General features: G+C 35.1%; 1 protein-coding gene across 1 annotated transcript in view; it reads left to right on the top strand.

Annotated features, from left to right (window-relative positions):
• Positions 1–13,107, top strand: part of MTMR6 (myotubularin related protein 6) — a 28,786-nt gene extending 15,679 nt beyond the window's left edge. The window contains exons 7-14 of the mRNA XM_011999986.1: positions 1,295–1,427; positions 2,134–2,243; positions 2,651–2,776; positions 5,841–5,890; positions 6,308–6,508; positions 8,283–8,414; positions 8,493–8,619; positions 10,838–13,107. Of these exons, the coding sequence (XP_011855376.1) occupies positions 1,295–1,427; positions 2,134–2,243; positions 2,651–2,776; positions 5,841–5,890; positions 6,308–6,508; positions 8,283–8,414; positions 8,493–8,619; positions 10,838–11,098 (1,140 nt within the window). The 3' untranslated portion in view covers positions 11,099–13,107. The remainder of the gene's footprint in view (positions 1–1,294; positions 1,428–2,133; positions 2,244–2,650; positions 2,777–5,840; positions 5,891–6,307; positions 6,509–8,282; positions 8,415–8,492; positions 8,620–10,837) is intronic.
• The last annotated feature ends 694 nt before the right edge of the window (positions 13,108–13,801 follow it).

Here is a 13,801-nt window from a genome sequence, read left to right as displayed (position 1 = left end):
CTACTTGGGAGGCTGAGGCAGGAGAATTGCTTAAACCCAGGAGGCAGAGGTTGCAGTGAGCCGAGATCGTGCCATTGCACTCCAGACTGAGTGACAAAAAATATATATAATAATAATTATTATTATTATTATTTAAAAATGGAAATTGATAACTTTGATAATCTTTTATTAAAAATAAAAGACTATTAGGAGTTGAGAGTGCTGGTGATATCTCTTATAAGAAAAATTCTAGAACACTTTTTAGATAATATTAGATATAAAAGGCTATTGTAATATGCGAATTTTTGAAGATGAGGTCTGATACAGTGATTTGTTTTTCAGGACCTCGTAGCTCTTATTTATATAATTATCTTCACAGAAAATATATCATTCTTTGATTGTTTTACTAGTTAAATGTAAATCAAGTAGTAACGTGGAAGCATTTTTTAACATCTAACTGTAGATTTTACAGTCAGTAGGATACAATTTAACTGTACTTGTTACCAAACTGAGGTCAAATCCACAAAATGAAGAGCTCCTTTTCTTCTAATTTAGGCTCCGTTTTATCCACATTCATAAGAATTTTTAATAAATTGTGTTAACATACTATATGAAATCCTAGCCTGGAAGAATTGAGCATGACAGATCCTAAGGGGACCACTGACAACATTTTGATCTAATAGCTAAAGACCATGGGCCTATGAGCAATCTGTTTTTTCCTGGAGACCAGTTTATTTTTGGCCCAGTTCTCAGAGATGTATCTCGATAGCCGGTTATGTGCCATATTATATGGTGTATGGGCCTCCAATAATTTCTCCTATAGAAGACCTCAAGTAATCTGAAGCATATTTCACATCTGATTTTCAGGTCCCTGTGGCTCTCAGAATGATCAGTGCTGTAGGCTTGTTCTGAAATAAACTTATAGGTTCATTCTGTAAAAGAAAAGTCCGCCAGCCAGCTCTGCTCAACTGAATCATTTAAAAATCAGATAGGAGACATTTATTTCTTTTTAATTTTAAAATATTACAAACATATGGAAAACTGACAAAAACATAAATGAATTGGTTTCATGAACTTATGAGAACTTTGACCTTTCCATTATATAGCAATCATATTAATTATTTCCTTCTTTACTATTTAATAACATGTGGCATTTTTACTTATTAAAACATCGATGGTAGCTTATTCAGTTTTGATGAGTTCCTTTAAACTCTCTCCTAGCTAAAATACAGCTTATTTAGTATTTTCATGATATTTTGGTAAATTAAAAGAGAAAAGTAATTTGTCTCTAAATTTCTAAAACTTTTAATTTTAGCTGAATGCAATGGCCAACAGAGCAGCTGGAAAAGGTTATGAAAATGAAGACAACTATTCCAATATTAGATTTCAGTTTGTTGGAATTGAAAATATTCATGTCATGAGGTCCAGCCTTCAGAAATTATTGGAAGGTATATTATTGCTTGCTTTTTTAGGCACCCTTGTCCAAAAGAAATCTAATGCTAGTCACATGTAATTTAGAATTTTCCAGTGGTCACATTTTAAAAATTAAAAAGAAACGAGTGAAATTAATTTTAATGATATCCTTACTTAATATATTAAAAACATTATGTTAACATGTAATCAATATTAAAAAATCAGTAATGAGATATTTTTCAACAACTCTTAGAAATCAGGTGTGTATTTTACACTTACTACACATCTGAGTTTGGACAAGCCATATTTCAAATGTTTCGTAGCCATATTTGGTTAGTGGCTACTGTATTAGAACAATTCTAATGGTTTTGCAAAAAAATTGTTATTAGATAGATATTCTTGAGTAGTCAGTACAGTAAATACTAATTTATGGTAATGTTCATTTAAATATTCCAGTCATAGTGTGGAATTTAAAAAATTAAAATAGAAGATTATTTTTACTTAGATGCTTGTGCTACAATGTTTTTAAAGAGATTGGAGCATTTTTGTAAGCACAGGAATAATAGAAAAATATATCCAAGAATCAGTTATTGAGCTTTTAATAGCATCTTTTCATTTATAGAGTCTTGCCTATTTATTTTGTCTTCTTTCTTAATTCACTTATCTAGAAAGATCTTGGAAAAAAAAAACCACAGAAACTCTAGCCATATTCTAATTGAAATATTTTTATCCCTCTTTTAGTCAATGGCACTAAAGGGCTTTCCGTCAATGATTTCTACTCTGGTTTGGAGAGCTCAGGATGGCTTCGCCATATCAAAGCTGTTATGGATGCTGCAATCTTCTTGGCCAAAGTAACACTTTATCTTTCATGTTTGGTCTTGGGGTCTATAATGATTGGGAAGGAGTAGATTCATTCTGTTGGGGGCTGGTATCTATTCATCAGGTAACTTTTATTATTTTTTACTTTTTTAATGAGCTTCACTTTATTTTCAGCCTTAAAAATATCATGTAGCACTTAATGTAGAAACTTAAAAAGATGCTCCTAAGTACTTTGAAGCAGCATTTTTTCTTTGTTTTTTGTTTATTTGCTTGTGTTTTTGTTTTTACCGTATTTTGTTGCATATTTTGGAAATCGTTGCTGTGACATCATTGCAGGCATAGCACTTCTTTGTAACACAATACCTGGTAGTATGGTTTTCAAGTAGAACTTACTGGTTTACCTTAAAGTTGCTAGAATGTATGTGATCTTTCTTTTCAGGCAATAACAGTTGAAAATGCAAGTGTGCTGGTGCATTGTTCCGACGGTTGGGATAGGACTTCCCAGGTTTGTTCCCTGGGTTCTCTTTTATTGGATTCCTACTACAGGACAATCAGGGGATTCATGGTAAGGATTTATTTGGTTAGACCAATGGTTCTTAAGTAGGAGTGATTTTATGTCCCTCCAGAGGACATTCGGCAATGTTGGAGACAATTTTGCACTAAAGGAAATGATGAGACTGGCATCTGTGGGAGTGGCCAGGGATATTGCTAACTAAACATTTTATAATGCATAAAATTTTTGCTGGGGGGTCAGCCCCACAGCAAAGAATGTTCTGGCCTGTAATGTCAGTACTGTTGAGGTTGGGAAACCGTGAATTAGACACATTTCCATGTGTGCTAACACTGACAATAAACTTTAGATTTAAATAACTTTTTTTTCCTAAAATGTTGCAATGGAAATATTCAGTATTTTGTCCCTCATTTTTATCTAACAAATACAAATAATGTAATACAACAATGCACAAATGAGAGTACTTAAAATTAAATTCTGAAGGAAACCTTCTATTTAAAGCACCTGCATTTGTAAGTGTAATAACATGTTAGCCATGTTTTATATTAAAATTTCTGGTTGAATAGATTTTCTCCTTTGTGAAGATAAAGGCCTAGTTCCTACTTTTTGTTTCTTTGCTTTTAAAGGTATGATCAGATTTTTATTTGCTTGCTTTTAAACGTGTGATCAGATTAACTTATGTTTTCAAAATTTACATCTTAACTCATAATTAAATGAAGAGATGTTAGAAAATTTTCATGAGTTTAGAATTATTAAATACAGTGCCATCTTAAAACAAGGGAAGATTGAAAATCACCAGTCCCTTTTCAGCACCGCTATTTTGTGCTGCTAACATACTGACTCTGGGACAGGCCAAGCGGGAGTGCTGCTAATAAGAAAATAATGCTCAGCTTACCTTGAGAGTATATGATAAGGAATATTTTCTTTACCTTATTTGGCTTTAATTATTTATTAGACATCCAAATGAAATTAGGTAATAAATGGGGAGCATGTGAGAGCTTCCCAGGCAATAAGAACAGTGTGAACCAAAGCATAACCTCTTTTGGTGACTGCAGGTAATGTGTGATGGATGGAGTTCAGAGTGAGTATTAGAATAGGGGGCTTAGGTGCAGAGGAATAGAGTGGGGTCAGGGCCTGAGGAAGAGAAGGCTGGAATGGGGCTTTCCCCTCTTTGGATAATAGGAGCTATTAAAGAGTTTTAAACAAGCAAACAGTAACTTGATTAGATGTGCTTTTTAAAAAGATGGCTTGGTGTCTTGAAGGCCAGAGGGAGTGGGAATGGAGGCTAGGAGGCCAGTGTAGACACTGTTACAATAACTTACGAGACAAAAGTTTTTAATTTTACCACACTAAAAGAGGAACACACAAGTGAAGGGGGAAGTGATGGGTTCCAGGGTTCCAGGGATGTTTAGAGAGTAGAGTCAGTGGCCGGGCGCAGTGGCTCACTCCTGTAATCCCAGCACTTTGGGAGGCCGAGACGGGCGGATCACAAGGTCAGGAGATCGAGACCAACCTGGCTAACACGGTGAAACCCTGTCTCTACTAAAAATACAAAAAACTAGCCGGGCGAGGTGGCGGCGCCTGTGGTCCCAGCTACTCGGGAGGCTGAGGCAGGAGAATGGCGTAAACCCGGGAGGCGGAGCTTGCAGTGAGCTGAGATCCGGCCACTGCACTCCAGCCTGGGTGACAGAGCCAGACTCCATCTCAAAAACAAAAAAACAAACAAAAAAAGAGAGTAGAGTCAGTGGCTGGGCGCAGTGGCTCACTCCTGTAATCCCAGCACTTTGGGAGGCCGGGGCGGGTGGATCATGAGGTCAGGAGTTTGAGACCAGCCTGGCCAATATGGTGAAATCCTGTCTGTACTAAAAATTAGCCGGGCGTGGTGGTGTGCACCTGTAGTCCCAGCTACTCAGGAGGCTGAGGCAGAAGAATCACTCGAACCCAGGAGGTGGAGGTTGTAGTGAGCCAAGATTGCACCATTGCACTCCAGCCTGGGCAACAGAGTAAGAAAGTAGAGTCAGTAAGAATTGGTCATGGACTGGATGTGGGATAGAAGAGAGGAGTCTTCCTCTGGGATGATTTCCAAGTTTCTGAATTAGGTGCCAGGACGGATGGTGCTGCTTTCTGGCTCTTCACTGAGAGAAGCCGAAGAATACATTTAGGGAGAAAGATACTGAGTTATGCTTTAAACGTGGCTGTGCAGAAGAATGGCAGAGAGACCAGAATAAAATCTGTAGCTCCAGCCAAAAGATCACTTGGCCAAGGTCACACAAAGTGGTGAAGCTGGGATTGGAGCCTGTGCCTGAGCTCCAGCGACTACATCCTCAGCCACATCGGTGTATATAGCCTTCTGCCAAAAGCAGAGGCTTGAGAAAACTCAGAGAAGCTAAAACTGGTAGTTTTGACACTATGAAAAGAATGTGCTTGGTGACTGTATAATGAAGTGATAAAGTATACTAAATACTACAAATATTTGTTTAGATTAGACTGAAAAAGTTAGAAATCTGTTTTTACAGAGGAGTGGGTAAGTAGAGAAGCTGCAGCAAGGAAAACATAAAGTCAGTCCATTCAAGAGGATAGATGTTAACACTTGGATTTGAACATGAACTCAAGTAAGATGATTTGATTAAAATAATTGGTCTTTTTATCATTAGTTTTTTTTCTTCAAAAGAGTAGTGTATAAATAATATAAATAATGTACAAGTAAGCCAAAAGGTTTAAAATATCCACCTCAGTCTACCACCTAGAGTTAACCTTTGTTAGCAGTTTTGGTTTACATTTTTCTAGCCTTTTTCCTATGATACGTCGTCTTCATATATACAAAAACTTAAATGTAATACTGCTTTATAACATGTTCTTTTCACTTAAAATGTAAAAAGTTCAATGGAAATAATTTAAGTCACAAAACTACTCTATGTCTTTTTATACATTTTTATTCTTCTTTAACCCCACCTCGAATCAAGGTTTTGGCATTCTTTTGCCTGTGGTTTTTTGTGCTGTTTTGTTTATAAGTTAAAAGTGTACAGTAAATACTGTTTTTAAACTAATAAGATTTAATCCAGCCTAAACAAAATAATTGAAAGTAGTCAGAAAGTGAATTTTACTTTTTCTCATTAAGGTTTTAATAGAAAAGGATTGGATCTCTTTTGGACATAAATTTTCAGAGAGGTGAGTCACAGTTACACGGTCATATATTTTATAAAATTAGTAAACCAAGTTTAGAATGCCAAAATGTTTCTGTTCCTTATGAACTCACATGCGTGGTGGGAGGTAAGAGTGTCATGGTTTTTACTGTATTTTACATGAAGATGTTTAATTTTTTTCTGTAATTTCTTTCAATTCTAGTACACTTGTTAATTTTTATGACTATTACCTTCCTTTTTGGCTGCATTATATTTAGAGATGGTAACAGATCCTTTAAAGCTGTAGTTTAAAAACTCATAAATGGTTTCAATAAAAATTCTAGTTTTTTGTGCTACTATAACAATGCTTTAGGAATATTTTTGTGTGTTTAAGATTAACAATACCTGAACAATGGACTCTTTCAGAGGTGTTTTTAAAAGCTTGTACTTTCTGTGGGGTTAGGTGTGGCCATTTGGATGGTGACCCAAAGGAAGTCTCACCAGTGTTTACTCAGTTCTTGGAATGTGTGTGGCATTTGACCGAACAGTTTCCACAAGCCTTTGAATTCAGTGAAGCATTTCTTCTTCAGATCCATGAACATATTCATTCATGCCAGTTTGGAAACTTCCTTGGAAATTGTCAAAAGGAAAGAGAAGAGCTCAAGTAAGATGATTCAATTAAAAGGGTCTCCTTTTCCCCCTACTTAGCCGAGGTCTAACAAAAATCGTGGTTGAAACTTAATAAAATATCTTGACAATTTGAAATTTTATTGTAAAGATTTTATTTTTTGTATTTCTAAAGCTGAGTACCCTTCTAATATTCCCCTGCCTTTCAGTTAATAGGAAAAACACATTATAAAGTGTGTTTTGAAGTGTAGCATACATACAGAAAAGTACATATAGCGTAAGTATGAAGCTCAGTAAATCTTACCAAACTCACACACCTATGTCACCAGAACCCAGAATGTGAAATATTGCCAACACCCTGGGAAGTCCCCTCATGCTTCTTTCCAGTCTGCATTAATATATTTTAGAACAGAGAAATCCTTACGCTGTTTAATTTCCCAGAGTGTGTTGGTCGCTAGTTTTAAGGTGTAAAATATTTTAAACTGTTGGTTTGTTTTAAGGTAAGATGGAGCCTTATAGCTCTCCCCACATTTCTAAACAGACAGTTCTTTGGGGAAAGTAAATCTAGCTGTGTTGACTCTAGCGCGTCTGTCCCGAGAAAAGCTCTGAGACACTACTTGACCCTAGTTCATGTTATTTCCTGACCAATCTTTGGGGATAGGGGTTTTTGCCTAAATTTTGCTACAAGGAAGATCTCTGGAGTAGGTCTTAGAGGTCCTATGTATATTGTTTTAGGTTGGGCTTCTGAGTTTGGATTTCTTTATTGCCTCCTGCAGTAGGCAGTAAAGAGCACTTAACAGACTTTTGAACATCCAAGGGACATACTGAGGAAGCTAAATCTGGTAGTATTTGAAGATAGCCACATGCTCACACTCCCAACAGAGTTAACAGCAGAACTGAGAGCATGTGGAAAATTCGAAAGATGTGTAAAGAGAATAAAAAGTGAATAGAGAACGGCGGAGATGAACAATCAAAGAACACTGAGACTTTAGCTCTATGCTACAGTGATTCAAAACTGTTTATTATAATTTGGAGCACAGAGGTGACTCGTTTGCTGGAGTACAGAGCTGTTTTAGGAAAAACTACTCTTAATTAGTGCCAAACATTATCAAACATGGAAAGATGGAAATAAAAGTAGATATTTCCTAGTAGTTTTTCTCTAAGACACACCTATGGGTTATCTTAGGAGTTATGGAAAAATGAGGAGATTTTCCGCTTTCCCTCCGGATACCTACACTATGTTTACTTGGTAAATGTGCAGTCTAAAACCATTCTTACCTTTGCCCACCTACTCTTAGATTTGCAAAATAATTGGTTTTTAAAATTCTTGCATAATATCCTGATTTGGCCTGTTTCCCTTTTTGTACCCACTCACACTTACATGTGTTCCTGCCCTGTGGTACTTGCCCCTACAGCCCAGATGTAAGGTTAAGAGAAGAAGGCCAGACAGAAAGATACATTAGTGTCTTGTTCTATGTGTATGTTTGTGGTGATTTGAAGTAGGTGAAACAGAGACCAAGTTTTTGAAATTGTGTGAGTTGAGAGGAATCCCTTAAAATATATGGTTGTGAGAGAAAATGTTATACCTGTGTTGTGTTCAAGAAACATGGCTTTATTTATTACCTAATTATGAATGAAAAAGGAGATTAGAGAGAATACGGAATTGTGAGACAAGGTTAGACTGTGAATAGAAGAAAAAACTAAAATTTAAATCTGCTTCAGAAGCCATCGCCTGGTTTATAAAAATGAATATTACCATTACTACTTTGCACCTATAGGAAAGATCTCTGTGTTTTTCTCATGACATTAAGGTTGAAGGAGAAGACTTATTCTCTGTGGCCGTTTCTTTTGGAAGACCAAAAGAAGTATTTAAATCCTCTCTACAGTTCCAAATCTCACAGATTTACAGTTTTGGAGCCAAATACAATATCTTTCAATTTTAAGTAAGTTGACATCATTGAAGTATTTATATTTGAATTTTCTCAAACACAATTTATTGAAACTTTTTTTTTGTCATATAGGTTTTGGAGGAACATGTACCACCAATTTGATCGAACACTGCATCCTAGGCAGTCTGTATTTAATATAATTATGAATATGAATGAGCAAAATGAACAATTAGAGAAAGATATTAAAGACCTAGAATCTGTAAGTATTCTGAAGTATCTAATTTAATATATTTGGAATGTGAAATTAGTTTACGATTAGACTAATACTTGTATTGTTGGTGTAAATCAGCGTATAAACTTCTGAAGTAAGCAGTTGCTTCAAAATCAGGTCAACCCTACTTTGATTGAATATGTTAGTTCAAATCACTTTCTTTGTATTTTAAAATACATTAAAATACTGGAAGTATATAGCATAATGTATAGATAAATACAATAACTATCTCTGTACCCACCAGCTAGCTTTTGTGGGATTTTAACATTTACTATATATGCCTCAGATCTTTCTCGTTCTTGTTTTAAGAAATAAAACATAGGCCGGGCGTGGTGGCTCATGCCTGTAATCCCAGCACTTTGGGAGGCTGAGGCGGGCGGATCACGAGGTCAGGAATTCAAGACCAGCCTGGCCAGCACAGTGAAACCCCATCTCTACTAAAAAAATTTTAAAAATCAGCCAGGCATGGTGGCGTGTTCCTTTAATCCCAGTTACTTGGGAGGCTGAAGCATGAGAATTGCTTGAATCTGGGAGGCGGAGGTTGCAGTGAGCCGAGATTGTGCCACTGCACTCCAACCTGGGTGACAGAGCAAGACTCTATCTCAAGAACAAAAACAAAAAAAAAGAAATAAAACATAGATCTATTTGAAGACCCTCTATACTCTTAGCCAGTCTTCATCCATGTATTTTGAGGTCTGCAGATTCACTGTGCTGGATTTGCTCTTAGTCATTCTTGTGCATGTTGTTATACTTTTACTATATATGTTTGTATCCACAATTCATAATACTGTTTTTCTTGACTTAAAATATTTTTATTGTGTATTGGAAAAATACCAAAGACTATCTATAATGTTTGTATGAGGTGTAAAAGGAAACAGACAATGTATATGCCCATATACCCGCCACTCTGCTTAAGAAACTGATGTTTTAAAACTGTTACCATACTGTTTATGTGCTTCATTTTGCTCAACATTGTTTTGACATTTATCCATATTGATACACGCAGCTTTTATTCATCTGTTTTAGTAACTACTGTATAACTTTCTATTGTATGAATATATCATAGTCTATCCATTCAGCTATGGATGAATATTTAAATTGTTTTCAGTTTTGGATTTCCATGATTACAAATGAAGTTAAATGACTTTCCATATTTGTTGACCATTTGGTTTTCCTTTTCTGTGAACGGACTGTTCAAATCTTTGCTCATTTTCTGTTGGCATATTTGCCTTTTTCTTATTGATTTGTAAGAGTTGTTTATATGCCAGGCACTAATTCTGTTAGTTATATATATTACAAATGGCTTTGTCCAACCTATGGTCTTCCACTCTATGGTATGCTATATATAGATGTTTTGAATTTTCATGTCAAATTGGTCAATGTTTTATGCTTTCTGGGTGTGTCTTGTTTAACAAATCCCTCTCTACCCTAAGACTTTCCTATAATCTTTTTTCTGCCATCCTATATAAGCAAAAAGGATCAGTAAGTACATATATATTTTTAAAATCCTAGACAATTATAACGTAAGACTGTCTCGCCTACCTCTCAGGCAGGAGTCTACCTTAGTCATCTTTTATATAAGGAGGTAATGACTGCTTGAGTAAATTGTAGAAGGATATGGTCAAGAGAGGCAAGTCCAGGTTAGTAGGCACTACAGGATTATCGGGACAGTCCAAGAATTCAGAGAGCATACTCTGCCGCAGGACACTTTAAAAATCTTCTGTTAAAAAAATAAAGTTCTGTTGTGTTTAAAGTCTGTTATTTTTACCTCACAAGCCACTGTAGGAAAACCATGTAAGAAAAACTCTTCATACAGTGAGCCCTTTAGCTACACAAGATTGTTTGTTGTGTTTTCAGGGTGGATGTTTCATATACATTTCTTTTTTTTATAAATGTTTAACTGTTATGCTTTCTAGGTAATATATGTCCATTTCAAGTGTGGAAGCCTAGTGATCGCCTGCAGTCAAGTCTTGCTGGATTGTTTGTTTAATAAACATAAAAACTAACAATTTTCCACAGCAAAAAATTGTACACAATTAGGATTTTCAACCATGTCATATGCATTAAATGTTTCTAATTTTTTGAGATTTAGTTTTGTTATACATACAGAGAACATATTTTGCAAAAAGCATGTTTTCTTTTTTCATGTAACATATTGTGGTATATGCAGTTAGTAATTTTCTTTTCAAATTTGTGTTTGTTCTAGAAAATTAAACAGCGCAAAAATAAGCAAACAGATGGCATCCTCACCAAGGAATTGTTGCATTCAGTTCATCCTGAATCACCTACCCTCAAAACTTCCCTGTGTTTTAAAGAGCAGACTCTGCTACCCGTAAATGATGCTCTTCGAACTATAGAGGGCAGCAGCCTGGCAGATAATCGTTATAGTGAATATGCAGAAGAGTTTTCTAAATCAGAACCTGCTGTGGTCAGCTTAGAGTATGGTGTGGCAAGAATGACCTGTTAGGCTCCTAGAGTTTTTTCTGCAATGATTGCAATACAAGAAAAGGATTATTGTGAGGATGGTCTGTAAGCATGACCAAGAGGAATTTGTCTAATAACAATTTTAGGGTTTAACAGTAGGCTAATAGTTGAAGGAAGGATAATAACTGCCCTTGTGAGAGAGATAAGTCATTTGAATTGCATTTCCAGCAAGGAATGACATTCAATTCTGTAAGAAATGGGTGGTATTTGATGTATTTACTCAAAACACAATTTGCACTGTACACTAAGGAATTGACATTTATGATTTATGTTAATTCAGCCAAACATAAATAGCCTTCCTTAAGTACAATTTAACTTCAAGAAAACAAAATTTGACAACATAGTTTCTTAATAAATGATATGGCATGTGCTTTCAATTATGTAGCTTTGTAACTATGAATATTTACATATTTTGCCTTTTAGTGATATTTAATGTTGAAGTGCCATGAAAAATATTTCTAAGAAAGCCTTAAATTCCCAGTGGATTCTTTACCCTTACGTTTTACAGCCTACAACAAGATTTTTTGTTTTGTTTTTCTTTTGGTCAGCCTTGTTTTGTTTGTAAAGAATTGTGCTCTCATTACTGCTGGGGTTGCATGCTACAATACTTCTATATAAACACTTGTAGAAGTACACTGTTCACATTTAGCCTGCCCCACTTTCGTATTCAAAATTAATGAAACTGAAGGTTTATTCTGATCATAATTTGTTTAGTGCTATTTGGTAATTTATTATTTACAGCTTAGACAGATTATTGATTTCTTGAATACGTATAAGCACATTTGACTGTCTTTTATATATGGATTACTGCATTCCATTGATTCTTATTTTGTGGTTGGCTTTATTTCTTTCACAACTATGTAAGTTTAAAGAGCTAAAGCTCTAAAACTGTTCTTAGAAACAATGAATAGTATATGTATACGTATATTTTTTAACTGCCTTATTGCTCAATGAGTTGCTGTTCCTGGAGTATCTAACTTTCAGTTTACCCAAAAACTTTTGGGTAAATAAAAAAGAGAAGTATAGATAGTTTAGGTTGTGCATGGTTGCATGAATTTTGAAGTCATTTTTATGGGGAACATTATTTTTCTTCTTGTTAAATATAGAAAAAAAGAAAAAGAGATTCTACTACAAAGTCATTGTTTAACAAAAGCAACTTACACTCTGGGAAAGATTTCATTTTGCCATGTTATGTTTACTGTTTATTCTGTTTATTAAAGTACATATCTTTAAATTACCAAAAAACAAACAACAAAACATAAAAACCCCAAAACTATCACTTGGAATTAGCAATATCACCCAACTGGCTTTAAAACTGAAAATTTAAATAACATGGTGGCATGAGGTACAATTTGAGTATTAGGCAGTTTGCATAGGGTCCCTCATGCTGCTTTGTGTTACACCTCTATTATATTAGTTTTGAACATAAACATCTTTTTCAGACCAAAAAAAAAAGCTTTATTGTATGAGAGCTTATCTAATCCTGTTTATTTTTCCAATGCTTTTCTGTAATACATTATGTAATTTAAAAAATACTCCTTTTTAAACAGCAACAGAAATGCACTATAAAATATAGTATGTGATTAACCAATACTGCTTCCATATTTAAGCACTGGGAATGGAAACTTAATCTCTGTGACTACAAAGGGAAGTTTTTGTGCCTTGGTGTTCCAGTCACTGATTGTGGTTTTAGAATCTTCTGTGGCTGACTTCTTGTATTCAACTCTGGTTTATTATCTTAATCTTCAACTTTAGACATATATTTGTGTGTTTATATGCTCACAGGTGGACTGAGAAATCAGTTACATCGTAAGTGACCTACAGGATATATGTTGGCAAAAGCAGACTGTGTATGTCCTATAAAGTTGGATTTATGTTCAGTGTGTTTGGAAGTGTATAGCATGTAAATTATTTCATATATTATTTAAAGGTAATTAAATGTTCACATTTTACTTTGAATGTTTTTCTTCTGGATGAAACAAATAGAATCAAGTTGTAGTTGTTTTTTTTTTCTCTTCTCACGTAGGCAAGTCGACTTGCCCATTACATTAACATAACAGCATAAGGTTTGAGGAGTTTATTTTCCAAAAGTTTGTTGATAAATCATACCTGTTTCATACAAAAATAATTTCCAGAATATTTAAAATAGGTATAGTGGGCTAAAAGGCCCATCAGATGTAGGTAATAATGTCATTAAGTTTTCCTTTTGTTTCTGTCACTTGCTCATGTAACAATCAGGGTTTTATTGTGCCCTTGCCAGCTTGATGGAAGGCAGGGTCCGGTGAGTACAGACATTCAAGGTGAAATGTCTCTCCAAAGGCAGATCCGGATGTAAATATGAGGAAGAAAATGACTGGCTGAGAAGAGGATAATTTTATTGAGGGTGTTTTGAAAAGGTCACCTAGGCTAGAAGTAGCTCAGGGAATCTTGAGTAAAGATGAAGGGAACTCTTTAAAAACAAATTCAATTTATTTGGTCGGGTAGCAGAGCAGGGAGGTGGTGTCAGTCAAGCCTGTTTTGAAAAAGGGGTTTTTGCAGAAGGCCAGTTTTAAAATTTTGAAAAATTTCCAGTTGACATGCTAAGTTGGATTAAATGCTGATCATCTATAAAACTATATAGTTGCTGCAAAAGTAATTGGGGCTTTTGCCATCGACAGTGGTGACAAAAACCGCAAGTACTTTTGCA

Source organism: Mandrillus leucophaeus, unplaced genomic scaffold, assembly GCF_000951045.1.
Source record: "Mandrillus leucophaeus isolate KB7577 unplaced genomic scaffold, Mleu.le_1.0 Scaffold61, whole genome shotgun sequence".
Lineage (NCBI taxonomy): Eukaryota > Metazoa > Chordata > Mammalia > Primates > Cercopithecidae > Mandrillus > Mandrillus leucophaeus.
This window is presented reverse-complemented; position numbering and strand designations above follow the sequence as displayed.